The sequence below is a fragment of the Chenopodium album genome, chromosome 2 (genome assembly GCF_948465745.1).
Source record: "Chenopodium album chromosome 2, dcCheAlbu1.1, whole genome shotgun sequence".
In the NCBI taxonomy this organism is placed as follows: domain Eukaryota; kingdom Viridiplantae; phylum Streptophyta; class Magnoliopsida; order Caryophyllales; family Amaranthaceae; genus Chenopodium; species Chenopodium album.
The window spans coordinates 77,998,374-78,011,896 of record NC_137835.1 but is presented as its reverse complement, the minus strand read 5'-3'; the positions used below and the strand labels follow the sequence as shown (position 1 = coordinate 78,011,896).

Below are 13,523 nucleotides of genomic sequence, written 5' to 3'. Positions count from 1 at the left end.
ATTATTCTAGCAAGATTTTTTTTTTTTTTTTTTTTCCAACTTCAATTCAAACAATCTAGTGGACCTCTATTTCAATAAATTTCAAACAACTTCCTTCAACCTTGATATTCCGTTCGGTTGGATACGTCTCTACTCTCTAACTAGTAACTACTAACCATGTGTTTCTCGCCGTCAAATAAAATAGCCACAAAATCAGCAATTCTAAATTAAATAGGCTTAATTTAAACATTATTGAACACAAAATTTCACAAGAAAAACATCAATGGAAGACAACAAAAAGCTCAACATAGTTATGTTTCCATGGCTAGCATTTGGTCACATTATACCTTTCCTAGACCTTTCCAAGCACTTAGCTACTAAGGGACACCACATTTTCTTTGTTTCAACCCCTCGAAACCTCGAACGCCTTCCAAAAATCCCTGAAAGGTTAGCCTCTTTGATCACTCTAGTCCCTCTTCCGTTGCCTCGAGTTGACAACCTACCACCCGGTGCTGAGGCTACTTCCGACGTTGGCTTTGAAATTGGAACTGATCTCCTTAAGAAGGCCTTTGATGGTCTACAACAACCCATGACCGAGTTTTTATTACAATCTTCTTGTTGTTTGGATTGGATCATTTACGACTTCTGTTGCTACTGGATACCTCCTATTGCTGATAAACTCGGTATTTGTAAGGTGTACTTCAACATAACAGCAGCAAGGACACTTTCAGCTTTTCCTACGAAGTTGATGGAAGCCGGTTCGGGTACTTGGACCGACCCCTGTTGTCCTCCCCCTTGGATTCCATTTCCTAAGAGCTCTGTCTATTTTCTTCAACATGAGTCAAGAAACATCACACATACTGCAAGAAACATAACATCTTCTGGTGTTTCTGATGGCTTTCGAGTCAAGTGTTCTATAAGTGGCTGCGATTTGATTGTTGTTCGCAGCTGCAGAGAGCTGGAGGCAGAGTATCTTCAGCTTGCTGAAGTTCTTAATGAAAAAACTGTGCTTCCTTTGGGGTTGCTACCGCCTTCTTTGGAAGATCAGGGTCTAGGAGATGATGATGATTCATGGAAGTTGATCAACAGCTGGTTGAACAAACAAAGAAAGGGATCAGTTGTGTATGTAGCCTTTGGCAGTGAGTTTGAACCGAATCAAGACCAACTCATGGAGCTGGCACTCGGGTTAGAGCAATCCGGATTGTCATTCTTCTGGGCGTTTAGGAGATCAGAAGTGTCAATACTGAAGCTGCCTGAGGGGTTTGAGGAACGAACACGAGGCCAAGGGATGGTTTGGACTAAGTGGGCACCTCAACTTAGGATACTCAGTCACGAGTCTGTAGGAGGGTTCTTAACGCATTGTGGGTGGAGCTCGATCGTAGAAGCACTTCAATTCGGAAAGCCACTAGTAATGCTACCATTAGCTATTGATCATGGGTTGATTGCTAGATTCATGAGCCAGGATAAAAAGGTTGGGATTGAGATACCAAGAAATGCAGAAGACGGATCATTAACCAGAAGCACAGTCGCGGAATCACTTACACTGGTGCTCCAAGATGAAACTGGTAAGATGTTTAAAGATGAAGCAGAGAAACTGAGTATCATTTTCGTTGACAAAAGTGTGAACGGACAGTATGTTGATGAATTTTCTGAGTATCTTTGCAGCCATAAACCTAAAATAAGGCAACAAAGTGACAATTTGGTTGAATAATGACCAAATTTAGTGTATAAATTGCTATTGTCTAGTTCAATAGCAACAATAAAATTACCTAAATTGTATTCTAGTAATGTTGGTTTGTTTATTTACAGTGTATTCTGAAGTTCTTATAATGTCTGTAAACTTTCCCCAACATATCTTATACTCCTATAGTCCTATTATCCTATCAGTATGCAGGATCCATATGAAAGGAATATGTCATTTGACATGATTAAGATGTCTCAGACGATGTCATCAGACAATACCTGTCAAACATATACGCGCAAAATATACTATCTATATGAAGTGTCCGTGCAACCTACATAACCATCTTTATGTGTACGAGTATTTTTTTTTTTTTTTTTTTTTACCTGATGCTAATTCTCTTACTACAAAGATTGACCAAAAGTGGCATATAATATAACCATCTAGATATCGAAAGTACATGATGAGTTAATGTTTGGTTCCATTTCTATACTGCTACGGAGTTTTATGACAGCAAAAAGTCAATATGAATGAAGTTGACAAGGATTCTGAATGCAACTACCCAGCAGAAAAATGAGACAAGACAACATCATAGAAATCAACTCTCTTAGAAAAAGACTAGCTAAATAATCGCATATTTCATGCGACGGACTATATACTACCTGTATAATCATGCTCAAATGAGAATTGATATTGGTAGTCCACTTTCTTACAACTTATATCATAAGATTCCATAAATAGAAAACACAATCAACAAATTAAGTATGGATACAATCAATTGAAAAATCAAACATTTGATACATACCCCCTACTCGTCAAAGCCAGCACAAAGAAATGAAATAAAATTAAATATCGATTTATTCCATTAAATAAGTGCTGTACAAAACCCCTATTAATAATCATCAAACCTTAGTTTTTCATAAGTATTGCAACAAGTTCAAAAGAGAGAGAAGAGGGTTGAAAAGAAATTTATTCAACCATCCATTTATTCATTCAGTTAAGTGTATTGTATCATTCTGTTGAATGGGTCATGCAGACACAGAGAACGGGAAACCGAGTCCAGGGTTCCTGCGAGGACGACAACAGACGCTGAAGACTGTCAATAACATAAAGATCACCGTCTTATGTGGGCTCATAACCATCCTTGTGCTTAGAGGCACTATTGGAGTTGGTGATCTCATTGGTTCCTCATCTGAAGCCAAAAAAGACCGAGCCCTCATTGAGGAGACTAATAGGATACTTGCTGAAATCCGTTCAGGGAAGGACTCGTCTGACCCTGATGGTCAAGACGAGCCACCCTACAACCCCAACGTGACCTACACATTGGGGCCGAGGATTGACACTTGGGATGTCCAGCGTAGGAATTGGCTTAAGCAGAATCCGGATTTTCCCAGTGTTGTAGGTGGGAAAGGCCGGATTTTGCTTGTGACAGGTTCACCTCCTAATCCATGTGATAACTCCATTGGGGATCACTACTTGTTAAAGGGGGTGAAGAATAAGATTGATTATTGTAGATTGCATGGAATTGAGATTATGTATAACATGGCTCATCTAGATAGGGAGATGGCAGGGTATTGGGCGAAATTGCCGTTGATTAGGAAGCTTATGCTTTCTCACCCTGAGGTAGAGTGGATTTGGTGGTTGGACAGTGATGCACTTTTCACCGATATGGTGTTTGAGATTCCATTAGAGAAGTACAAAGATCATAACCTTGTGATCCATGGGTACCCTGATTTGTTATTCGAGCAGAAATCATGGATTGCACTCAACACCGGAAGCTTTCTGCTACGCAATTGTCAATGGTCTCTGGACTTGCTTGATGTTTGGGCACCTATGGGTCCTAAAGGCGTGGTAAGGGATGATGCCGGGAAGCTCCTAACAGCAAATTTGAAGGGAAGACCAGCTTTTGAGGCGGATGATCAATCCGCATTGATATACTTGTTGATTTCCCAAAAAGAGAAGTGGATGTCTAAGGTGTTTGTTGAGAATTCTTACTACTTGCATGGATTTTGGTTGGGTTTAGTGGACAAATATGAAGAAATGGCTGAGAAGCACCATCCTGGGTTAGGGGATGAGAGATGGCCATTTGTGACTCATTTTGTCGGGTGCAAGCCTTGTGGTAGCTACGGGGATTATCCAGCTGAGAAATGCTTGAAGAGCATGGAAAGGGCATTCAACTTCGCCGACAATCAAGTTCTTAAGCTCTATGGGTTCAGGCATAGGGGCTTATTGAGTCCTAACATCAAAAGATTGAGAAACGAAACAGATAAGCCTCTCAAGGTTGTGGATGAACTTGATATCCGAAGACATATCGTCATTGGTTCATGAAAGAGTTAGTATTACCATTTTTGGCTAATGAACACCAAATTTTGGCTGATGAACGTCATTTCAATGGAATTTTTAAATTGTAAGGTTTAGTTAAACAGGAAATTTTTGGTCTAGTTTCTTAATTGTCCATAGTTTTATACGGAGTACTAATGTTTCATGTATACTTACAAATTACAATCAATATACGTCAATGAAGGATTCGAAAATTATGCAATGGATCTATGTTGCTAAAGAAGCACTCTTTTTCATGTCTAGAAACAATGGCCCATAATACGGAGTATCATTCAAAATGTAAAAATAATTTGTCAACTACTGGACTCCAATACGTGCAATTTCGTGCATATAAAAATGCCAATTCAAACATGGTTGTTTGATGTAAATTCTGAAATAAACAAAGTATGTGGATAAATAGTGACATTCCTGTACAAGCACGATTGCCAACTTCAACCACCAGACAAATTGCATCATTTTGGTCATTAATAATCACAATTTAGCTAAACTGTCAACTACTGTAAAGAAACTTGTCTGATGCAAGTACGGAAAATCTCCTGACAAGATTAATCTGACTCAGCTGTAATGTTGTATGCAACTTTCCGAATGTAGGCAACAAAGGAAGGTTGTTTTGGATAATACTTCCTCCGTTCTTTTTTACTTAACCTGTTTCTTTTATTACAATTCCCAACATAAAACTTTAACGATCAACAACTATAATCCTCCATAGGTAACAATTAAAAAAGTTATATATTATGATATTACTTATTGATACAAATTTAAAAAGATCCTACGTGAATATATTTTTCCTTTTATATTATTCACAAAAAACAGACAAAGAAGGGGGGTAAATAGTATAAAAGTCAAAGGCGGGTCAAGTAAAAAAGAACGAAGGAAGTAGGCATCAATCAAGGTAATAAAGGGCAGTGATCTACTAACAAGTTCAAATCAGATTCCATTGCAAAAGCAGGTAGCAGTTGTTCGGCAACTACCAAGTATAAGGCGGCCGATGTCTCTTCTTGGATGTTAGGCAACTAATAACAGTAATGTGATCGGTTAAATTATGCCAAAGAACAGCCAGATAGTAGCCAAAAGCGGTAGCTCCATCAAAACTACAAGTCTCTGACTCCAAAATCCATCAACATAAAAGAATTGAGCTAAGATTGATTACAATGAAGAAAGTAAAAGGAAACACTACAATAAATAATAATGGTAATACCATTTACAAGCATAGGCACATTAAGAACTTCAAACTAAACTGCTAAACAAAACTTATATACATATTAGCCTAATGATGTACTAGGCCAATCTGTAGTCTGTACTTTATGGATAAGATATACAATAAATAAATATAAATACATATAACACAGTTGCACACCTGATTGACGGTTCCGATGAGCCAGCCACATTCCTAAACACAGCCATCGGTATATTCTCAATCAGCTAGATCTTATAACAGGAATTTTGTAACGTGCTAGCAATACCTTATTCATAAGAGCAATCTGCTCTAAGAGCTGAATAATCTTCTGCATAAGAAATGCATAACACTTTTAGCACAATTTAAAATCAACAAAACAAAATGACTGATAACTGTATCAATCTATTTCACGATAGGAATACTGTAAACATAGATTAAAAACATGCAGGCATGGGAGTATAAGTCTCTTATTTGCATAATTCATTGAGTTGTGGAACAAAATCAGATTTCAGGTCCAAGGCATACCACGGTGCACAAAGAATATTACTTATATTGACCGGTTTAACAATTGATGCATACTTTGTGCCTTTCCTCTAAATTGATATATTCCACACAAAAAGGATAGGACTTTTTACAGTCAGTAAAATGCAGTTAGCGAAGCACGCGATAAGACAGTAGAAGAATAAAAGAGGAACACACCGTTACTCAGTAAAAAACTTCCATAATAAACTAAGAGGGCACTAATTGCATCATAAACCAAGAAAAAAGAAGCATAGAAAACAAGGGTAAAACCCACTGTAAAGAGTTGTAAATAACAAAGACGGCATTTGCCCTGGATAATTCAAGTCTAAAATATAAAGACCGTGTTTTTTGCAATTGTTCATAGGAACAATTTAAGGTTCATTATTTAGACATCGCCAAAAACCATCAAACTTATCAATTCCACAAAATACAAAAACACAGATCTGTTTACCTTAAATGACTCAATTATGCAGTAGAATACTGAGCTTTTCCATTTCAGGATGTCCCATAACAACTTTCAATAGTCTATTGCCATACATTTTTAATTTAAAACTTAGAGTAGAGGTAAGTGCAAATAACAAAAGGAGCTAGTTTAAGGAAATATATTAGATAGTGTTCCTTTTCCCCTTAATTTCAAGCTAATGCCTAATATATATAGAAGGGAGTAACAATAATTGTGTTGACTGTAAATGAACTTTTCAACCAAGGAGCATATAAGGAATAGACTCTGCGCCTTTTGTAATCTTCATGAGAAAGTTTAAGTTGACCAGTTTGCAAATGGTGACCAAAATCCATCGCCAATAAAATTCCTTTGAAAAAGAGCCCCAACAGGACTTCTTATAAACTTAAAAATTATAAATTAATTCTCATTAAATAAAAATAAAAGTCCTCGTCTGAAAGTCCTACATTGTACAACTAAGAGATCACATGATGTCAGAGTTTCATATGAAGTTAATCTCTACCAGCTAGGCTTTCAAATAAGTTCTACAAGCAAGTGAACAACACGGGAAACACATGTTGATGCTTTGCTTTACACAAAGAGTGACCTCAGAAAAAAAATAATAATAAAAAATCATCCAAGCATGCGATTTATGACCCATCTGAGATGATAGCATTTTGCCTTAAAGAATAAATTCTAGGCATGAACAGCCAAATCCACTTTACTTCATCCAAGACAGAGCCTGCTCAATCATATTTTAAAAGGCACACAAGAATTCTGGAATAAATGGCCACTAGAGTCATCAAAACCACAGGAACAATTTACAGCATGAAAGAATGGCTAAATTAATTTTTTTTTTTCAGGCTCATAAGGAATGGAACAATTCATGGCTGCCTCTAACACTAAAAGCAATAAACAGCCACCCTATTACTGAAGTGTTTCATACATAGGTTGACTACAATGTTGTATCTGTAGCATTATGCTATAGCGTAGCATGTTCAAATGTAGCCCGCAGAGATATCTCATAATAACAAGTTCATTGTAGCAAACTAACAATAGCTATTACAGAAATCGTGTGACTCAATAAGCAATCACAACTAAGCCAGAATCCATTTTTTCAAAATTATACTTGTCAATTTGTCATTAGGGTTTAGGAGTACTTAAAGATATGGATACGTTCAGAGCTAATCCTGATTCCTGAAGCTAGGTCTTTTTTCTTCTTATTTCACCAATATAATCCTAAACCCTGAAAGTAAAACTACATGTCCATTGCCTCCAAATATAAAGACTTGTCTAGAATATACCGAGTATTTCACCTAAGTTGTGAAGCATTGCATGAAAACTTGTATAAAGTTGAACTCTGACCATTCTTTCATGTCAGATTCTAGAACTGAAGTTATGCAAAATATCATCCTTGACACAATACTAGCCATAAATCTTGCCAGCATAATCAAGTAGAAGGGGCTTATTTTTATACCTGCAAATTGGCAAGCAGCTCTGTACACAAAAAGGCCTTATGACTGATACTGATCAGCAATTTATTCACACCCAATTTACAGCAGCATACAATTACCAAATCCCTTCCCCCCCTTCTTCATAATAATCAGCTAACCTAAGTGAAAATGTTTATAAAGATGCACTAATATGCCACCAGATCACCTGCCAGAATGCAGAAATATACATGACTTCCTTAATTTATTTTTATAGAACCTGCATAACTTCTTAGACTAAAGCTTTGTTATATTCACCTTCCCCTATTCTAAGCTTGCCATCCTTAACTAGATTTAACTTTTTCCTTAGCTAAACTTATGGTCTCCTTATCCTTAATTTGAATTAAGATCTAATGATCTTCTTGGATTTAGTTTGGTTGCAAATGAAACTGCCAATCTCAGAATGTAAGGTTTTGCCAATCTCCCCCTTAACAGATAAGTTTCAGTAAAATACATTCAGATAGGGGCCAATAAGTCCAAATAAGTTTATAAAACTGCCACAAGAGCTATTAAGTTCAATTAAACAGCTAATAATTAAATTCAGGTAATTCAGATCAATTCTGAAATTCAGTTAAAGGATTCCAATGAATTCTGATTAGGCACATTCAAGTAAAAAAGAATGAAATCCAACAAGATGAACACATACACTAGTATATAAGCACACAATTACAACTCGGTAATCCGAAATGCCAACACAACACACTCCTTACACCCCTTATCATCCATCCCCCCCCCCCCCCTCTTCTCCTTAGGCGAGAGGGCGAAACTCTTTATGATTTAACAATGTTTACAAGTTCGGCTCCATTGTATCATACATAATGTGATATCTACATGTTGAGCTGAATTGCAACAAGTAGAGTAGGAATAGTACATTGTGAAAAATTCAATCATTTTTTCAAAATTCCATCCTACACTTCATGGAAAGTAGAGCAATTCCAAAAAATACAGTAATAAATAAGCAAATGCAGCACTCAATATCATACAAAATTGACAGAGGCATTTCAACAAACACATAACAAGCATTCCAAAATCAAACAAATCAATGAAAAATCAAAAACCAAAACACCCACCTCATCTTTTTCCTTAATCAAGACCTTCAAATGCTCAACACTCTCCTTCCCACCATCCCTCCTTAACCGCTTCCGCCACCTCCGCCGCCGAACCCAAAACCACAAAAAACCCAAAACCCAGACCGTAGAAGCCGCCGGAAAAACCAAGGAAAAAAACCCACGAGAGCAAACAATCCCAAGACAAGACCGAAGCTTAGAATTCCACATATGAATAACAAAATCAACCCATTTATTAATCAACAAAGAATTCCTGGGTTTTGGCGGGGGAGGAGGAGAAGAAGGGGAGGGAGAATCAGAGTCGGAAGTGAAAGTTGAGAGAGTAAGCGGCGCGTGCGGCGGAGGTGGCGGCGGTGGTGGTGGTGGGACTGGAAGACCTTCATGGTTAATCGGCGGGAAGACGGAAAGATGATGGTGGTTGTTGTGGTGGTGGCGGTAATGGGTGGTTCGAAGAGGAAGTGGGTGGTGCGAGGAGGAATGGTGGTGGTTGTTGCGGTGGTTGTGGGTGGAAGGGAGTGAGTCCCAGTCGTTGAATTTGAATCGATTTGTGGCTTCTTCTTCGGGGTCATCCATGTTGTATAATTTGTGTTTATTCTCTCTCTTCTGTAATCACTATACAAGTGATAGTCAAACCACACAAATGGGTCATGATCCTAATTTGAAGTAGGGGGATTAAGGGTGGAGAGGTAAAGATTGAGGGAGAAATGTTCGATGGCCGGTTTGGTATGTGGTAATAAATTGGCGATAATTTTGTTAATGATGAGTAAAAGTGCTGGATAATTATATTTTTAAAGTGATATTTCGTAATAAAGAGTATCATGAAAAGTTTAACGAATGAAAAGTATGTAGAGTGATTAGCATTAAAGTAAACATTAACAAAAATATTAAACATTTTATTCCACTCTTATAGATGGATATAATTTTTGAAAGGTGAGGAAACAAGTTTTAGTTTATCATCAGGAAAGGGTAGGGTTACACTACAAAATTCTCTTGTACACCACCAATAAATTATTGCCAATTCAGCCAAGATAAGCATGAAAGGAAAAGAAGGATGGCCCAATTCAAAATAAGATTTTCTTTCAACCAATAGGGAGCTTGGTGTACAAGATTTTTAAGTACACCAAGTGTACCCCTAACATTCATCATCCCTTACGAGTCAACTCAACCTAAGCCTTTGAGATTGATGAAGAAAGAAAGGATAAGAGAAATTCTTGTTCACAAAGTAGTACGAAAATATTTTCAAATGTTACCCTACAATCGAAAGAGAACTCCTACTCATAGACCAAGCTAACATGGTGCAAGCTAATCAAACTTGGCTCTACCAAAGTACCAAAGATCTACTCAAGTAAGTTGTATTTGAGTTCAAATTACCAAGACTCAATAAGTCAAGTTGAGCCTAATACATATAAGATTGGCTCGAAAACTCTAAGATTCACCATTTTTGAACACATAAGTTAAATAAAAACAAATAGAGTTATGAATTAAAGAGATGTTACAACACATAAGCCGAGCTCATAAGTATTGTTTTTGAATTATATATACTTCATATTAAATTATACTCCGTATTTGAATAAGGCACGCATGATTATTATGTGAAATATATTTACTCTGTATTTGGTTACTACGTAGTGGTAAATTTCTCTTTTGCCCATAAGAAAAATCGAATAAACTTCACTAAATAATAGGTGTAATGATAAAAACCGATCCCTACATGGCTACATATAAATTATAATAGCATTGATAGTAAAAGACCGATTATCCTCAACATAATAAGGAGTACTAGCAAATAACTTCTTCAATGGAGCATAATGTGTATAATTAATTGTTTTACAAAGACAAGAAGTCATTTACTGACTTACTGTACATTCGTAACAAACACATGAATGTAGTATATAAAGATTAAAGAATAAATATACAACTAGTACTATGAATGACCAAACCAAAAAATATTCCTCTGCCATCAACCATACCTTACAATAACTTAAATCAAATCCTGTTGTTACTAACTCTTTGATGAATCAATGACTTTGTGCCTTCGAATATCAAGTTCATCCACAAACTTAAGAGGATTATCACTTTCATTTCTAATTCTCTTAACATTAGGATTCAACAAACTCCCATGCCTTAGTCCATATAGCTTAAGAACTTGATCATCGGCGAAATTAAATGCTCTCTCCATACTCTTGAAGCATTTCTCAAACGGGTAATCACGAAAACTATTACAAGGCTTACAACCCACAAAATGTGTCACAAAAGGCCACCTTTCATCCCCTAATCCAGGATGATATTTTTCCTCCAATTCTTCATATGTGTCTACTAAACCTAACCAAAAACCATGCAAATAGTAAGAGTTTTCTATGTACACCTTCTCCATCCATTTCTCCTTTTGGTTAATCAACAAGTATATCAATGCGGATTGATCATCTGCCTCGAAAACAGGCCTTCCTTTTAAATTCGCGGCTAGGAGCTTCCCTGCCTCATCCCTCACCGCGCCCTTAGGACCCATAGGTGCCCAAGCATCTAGCAAGTCTAATGACCATTGACAATTTCTTAGGAGAAAACTTCCGGTGTTTAGTGAAATCCATGATTTCTCCTCTAACAAACTCGGGTACCCGTGAATTACAAGGTTATGATCTTTGTATTTTTGTAATGGGATTTCAAACACCATATCAGTGAAAAGTGCATCACTATCTAACCACCAAAACCACTCTACTTCTATGTGAGAAAGCATCAACTTTCTAATTAAGGGTAATTTTGACCAAAATCCTGTCATTTCTTCATCTAGGTAAACCATATTGTACACTATTTCAATACCATGTAACCTACAATAGTCAATCTTGTTCTTGATCCCCTTTACCAAATAATGATCCCCAAATGGGGTTTCACAAGGGTCAGGGGATGAACCTGTCACAAGCAAAACTCGGGCTTTCCCATTAACAATGTTGGGAAAGTCCGGGTTTTGCTCAATCCATTTTTGGCGCTGGGAATCCCAATCGGTTATCTTTGGCCCCAATGTGTAGGTCACATTGGGGTCAATGGATGGTTTGTCTGGATTATTAGAGTCGGATGTATATGTCATGTTGGGGTTAATAGGTGGCTTTTCTAGACTATTGGAGTCGGATGTATAAATCACATTAGGGTCAAAGGGTGGCTCATCTGTACTATTAAAGTCAGATGTATAGGTTACATTGGGGTTGACCGGTGTGTTATCTAAACTATTGGAATCAAGCGTGTAGGTCACATTGGGGTCAATAGATAGCTTAATCGGACTATTAGGGTCGGATATATTCTTGTCCGATTGAAGTTCAACAAGTACCTGATTCGTCACGTTATTGAGAGCTTGATTTCCAATTTTAGCTGAAGATCGATCGAGGCTTCCAATTCCAATAGTGCCCCTAAGCACAATGATGACAACAAAACTACATAATATGATGATCTTTATGCTATTTGAAGTGGTCACATAACCCATCTAACAATTGAAATAATGAATCAAAAAATGAACAGAAACTATGAAAGATTGTCTCTTTAATTTGAAGTTTGAGAAGAAAGTGAGATAAAAGTGGAGTGGGTGCCTAGTTTATGCGTGCTCATTAATATAAAACAAAATTGGTACAATTATTCAATAAAATAGTTATTAACAAAGACTATTAAATGAAGTAAACAAGAAATATCTTAACATAAGATTCGTGTTCAATTAATAAATAAATAAAATGCCGAAAAAGATCTTGAGCATATTGAAATTTGGGAGGCAGAAGTACCACATGCAAAAACATGGGGGTGAAGGTGAACACTTCATCAAGGTAAGCTGAAAAAAGTCAAGATTAGTACTTATTTTTGAATAATCAGTAATGTTTTTCATATAGGGTACACGTGAAACGTTGGCATGAGATTAAGAGTTCAAACCTCTTTCTATATATTTTTAGTTAACATTGACATGAGATATTGAGTGGTGATGTGGCACAATGTCTATTAACTATTACTCAAATAAAACATACTGACATCATTAGAGGATACTTGTCAATTTCTTATAAAAATTTTTCCCGCTAAAGCTATTTTTGACATCATCATTTTTTTCTCTAATTTTTTTTTCTCCTAAGTTCTAAAACTAAACAATTACAGTACTTCTTTCAAAATTAATATGAAGTAAATAAGATATGATTACACTATTTCGAATAAAGAATATTGACAACTATTTTAAACAAATAAAATCTATTTAAACTGTACAACGCATGAGATTAATCTAGTTACTATACTAATGCAAGAAGGAACACATGTAACGTTGGCATGGGCTATTAAGTAGTGATGTGGCATGATACTATTGTAAGAAAGATAGACGTGACACATAGTTTTTTTTTTTTAATATAAAAAATCTAATGAGTGTTTTGAGAGTTGTACCGGGTTGCTATACTAGTTTAATTAAACCTTATGATTATATGTATTTAATCTTTTTGGTATTTTTTTTCCCTTTTTTTATTAGTACTTGGGATTTGCAATTATACACCTTTATTTTCATATTTATAATATAGTTGCTAATTGACTTGTTAACCATCTTTCCTACTCCTTATATTTTAGGTTGATTGAGTGACGATGCGACATATAGGGCTGTGCAGAGTTCGGTCTAGACCGCACCAAACCACAATTTTGCGGTTTGGTGCGGTTTGGAAATTATGGTGCGGTTTTTAAATTTGACCAAACCGCGGTTTTGCGGTTTCAAAAAAATTTCAAACCAAACCGCACCGCAAACCGCAATTTAATGCAAAGACTCTTATATGGAAAGAAGACTCTTATATTGTATTTATATGTACTGAATTGTGTGGGTCATTATTAA

At 36.4% G+C, this 13,523-nt stretch overlaps 1 protein-coding gene and 3 pseudogenes across 2 annotated transcripts; 2 read left to right on the top strand and 2 right to left on the bottom strand.

Moving 5' to 3' along the window:
- The first annotated feature begins 220 nt into the window (after window positions 1-220).
- On the top strand, window positions 221-1,849 carry LOC145588694 (putative UDP-rhamnose:rhamnosyltransferase 1 pseudogene; annotated as a pseudogene).
- Window positions 1,850-2,569: 720 nt separating this feature from the next.
- Window positions 2,570-4,187, top strand: LOC145588686 (putative xyloglucan 6-xylosyltransferase 5 pseudogene; annotated as a pseudogene).
- Window positions 4,188-5,123: 936 nt separating this feature from the next.
- Window positions 5,124-9,500, bottom strand: LOC145588673 (uncharacterized). 2 transcript variants are annotated; one of them, XM_081645289.1, is made up of 2 exons: window positions 8,699-9,500; window positions 5,124-5,505 (listed from the first exon to the last, which is right to left on the bottom strand). In XM_081645289.1, exons 1-2 carry the CDS (start codon window positions 9,266-9,268, stop codon window positions 5,419-5,421), a joined length of 657 nt encoding a protein of 218 aa, XP_081501415.1. In that variant the 5' UTR covers window positions 9,269-9,500; the 3' UTR covers window positions 5,124-5,418. The 2 variants fall into 2 exon arrangements, with proteins under 2 accessions (XP_081501415.1, XP_081501421.1); XM_081645295.1 differs by having other exon boundaries at window positions 5,124-5,502.
- A 1,000-nt stretch (window positions 9,501-10,500) lies between these two features.
- On the bottom strand, window positions 10,501-12,164 carry LOC145576351 (putative xyloglucan 6-xylosyltransferase 5 pseudogene; annotated as a pseudogene).
- Between the last annotated feature and the right edge of the window lie 1,359 nt (window positions 12,165-13,523).

Bases quoted from the DNA above. Each gene is read 5' to 3' on its own strand.
- LOC145588673 (XM_081645289.1), bottom strand. From the start codon at position 9,268: ATGGATGACCCCGAAGAAGAAGCCACAAATCGATTCAAATTCAACGAC. The intron at 5,506-8,698 runs GTGGGTGTTTTG...TTTCTTATGCAG, and splicing joins TGATTAAGGAAAAAGATGAG to AAGATTATTCAGCTCTTAGA.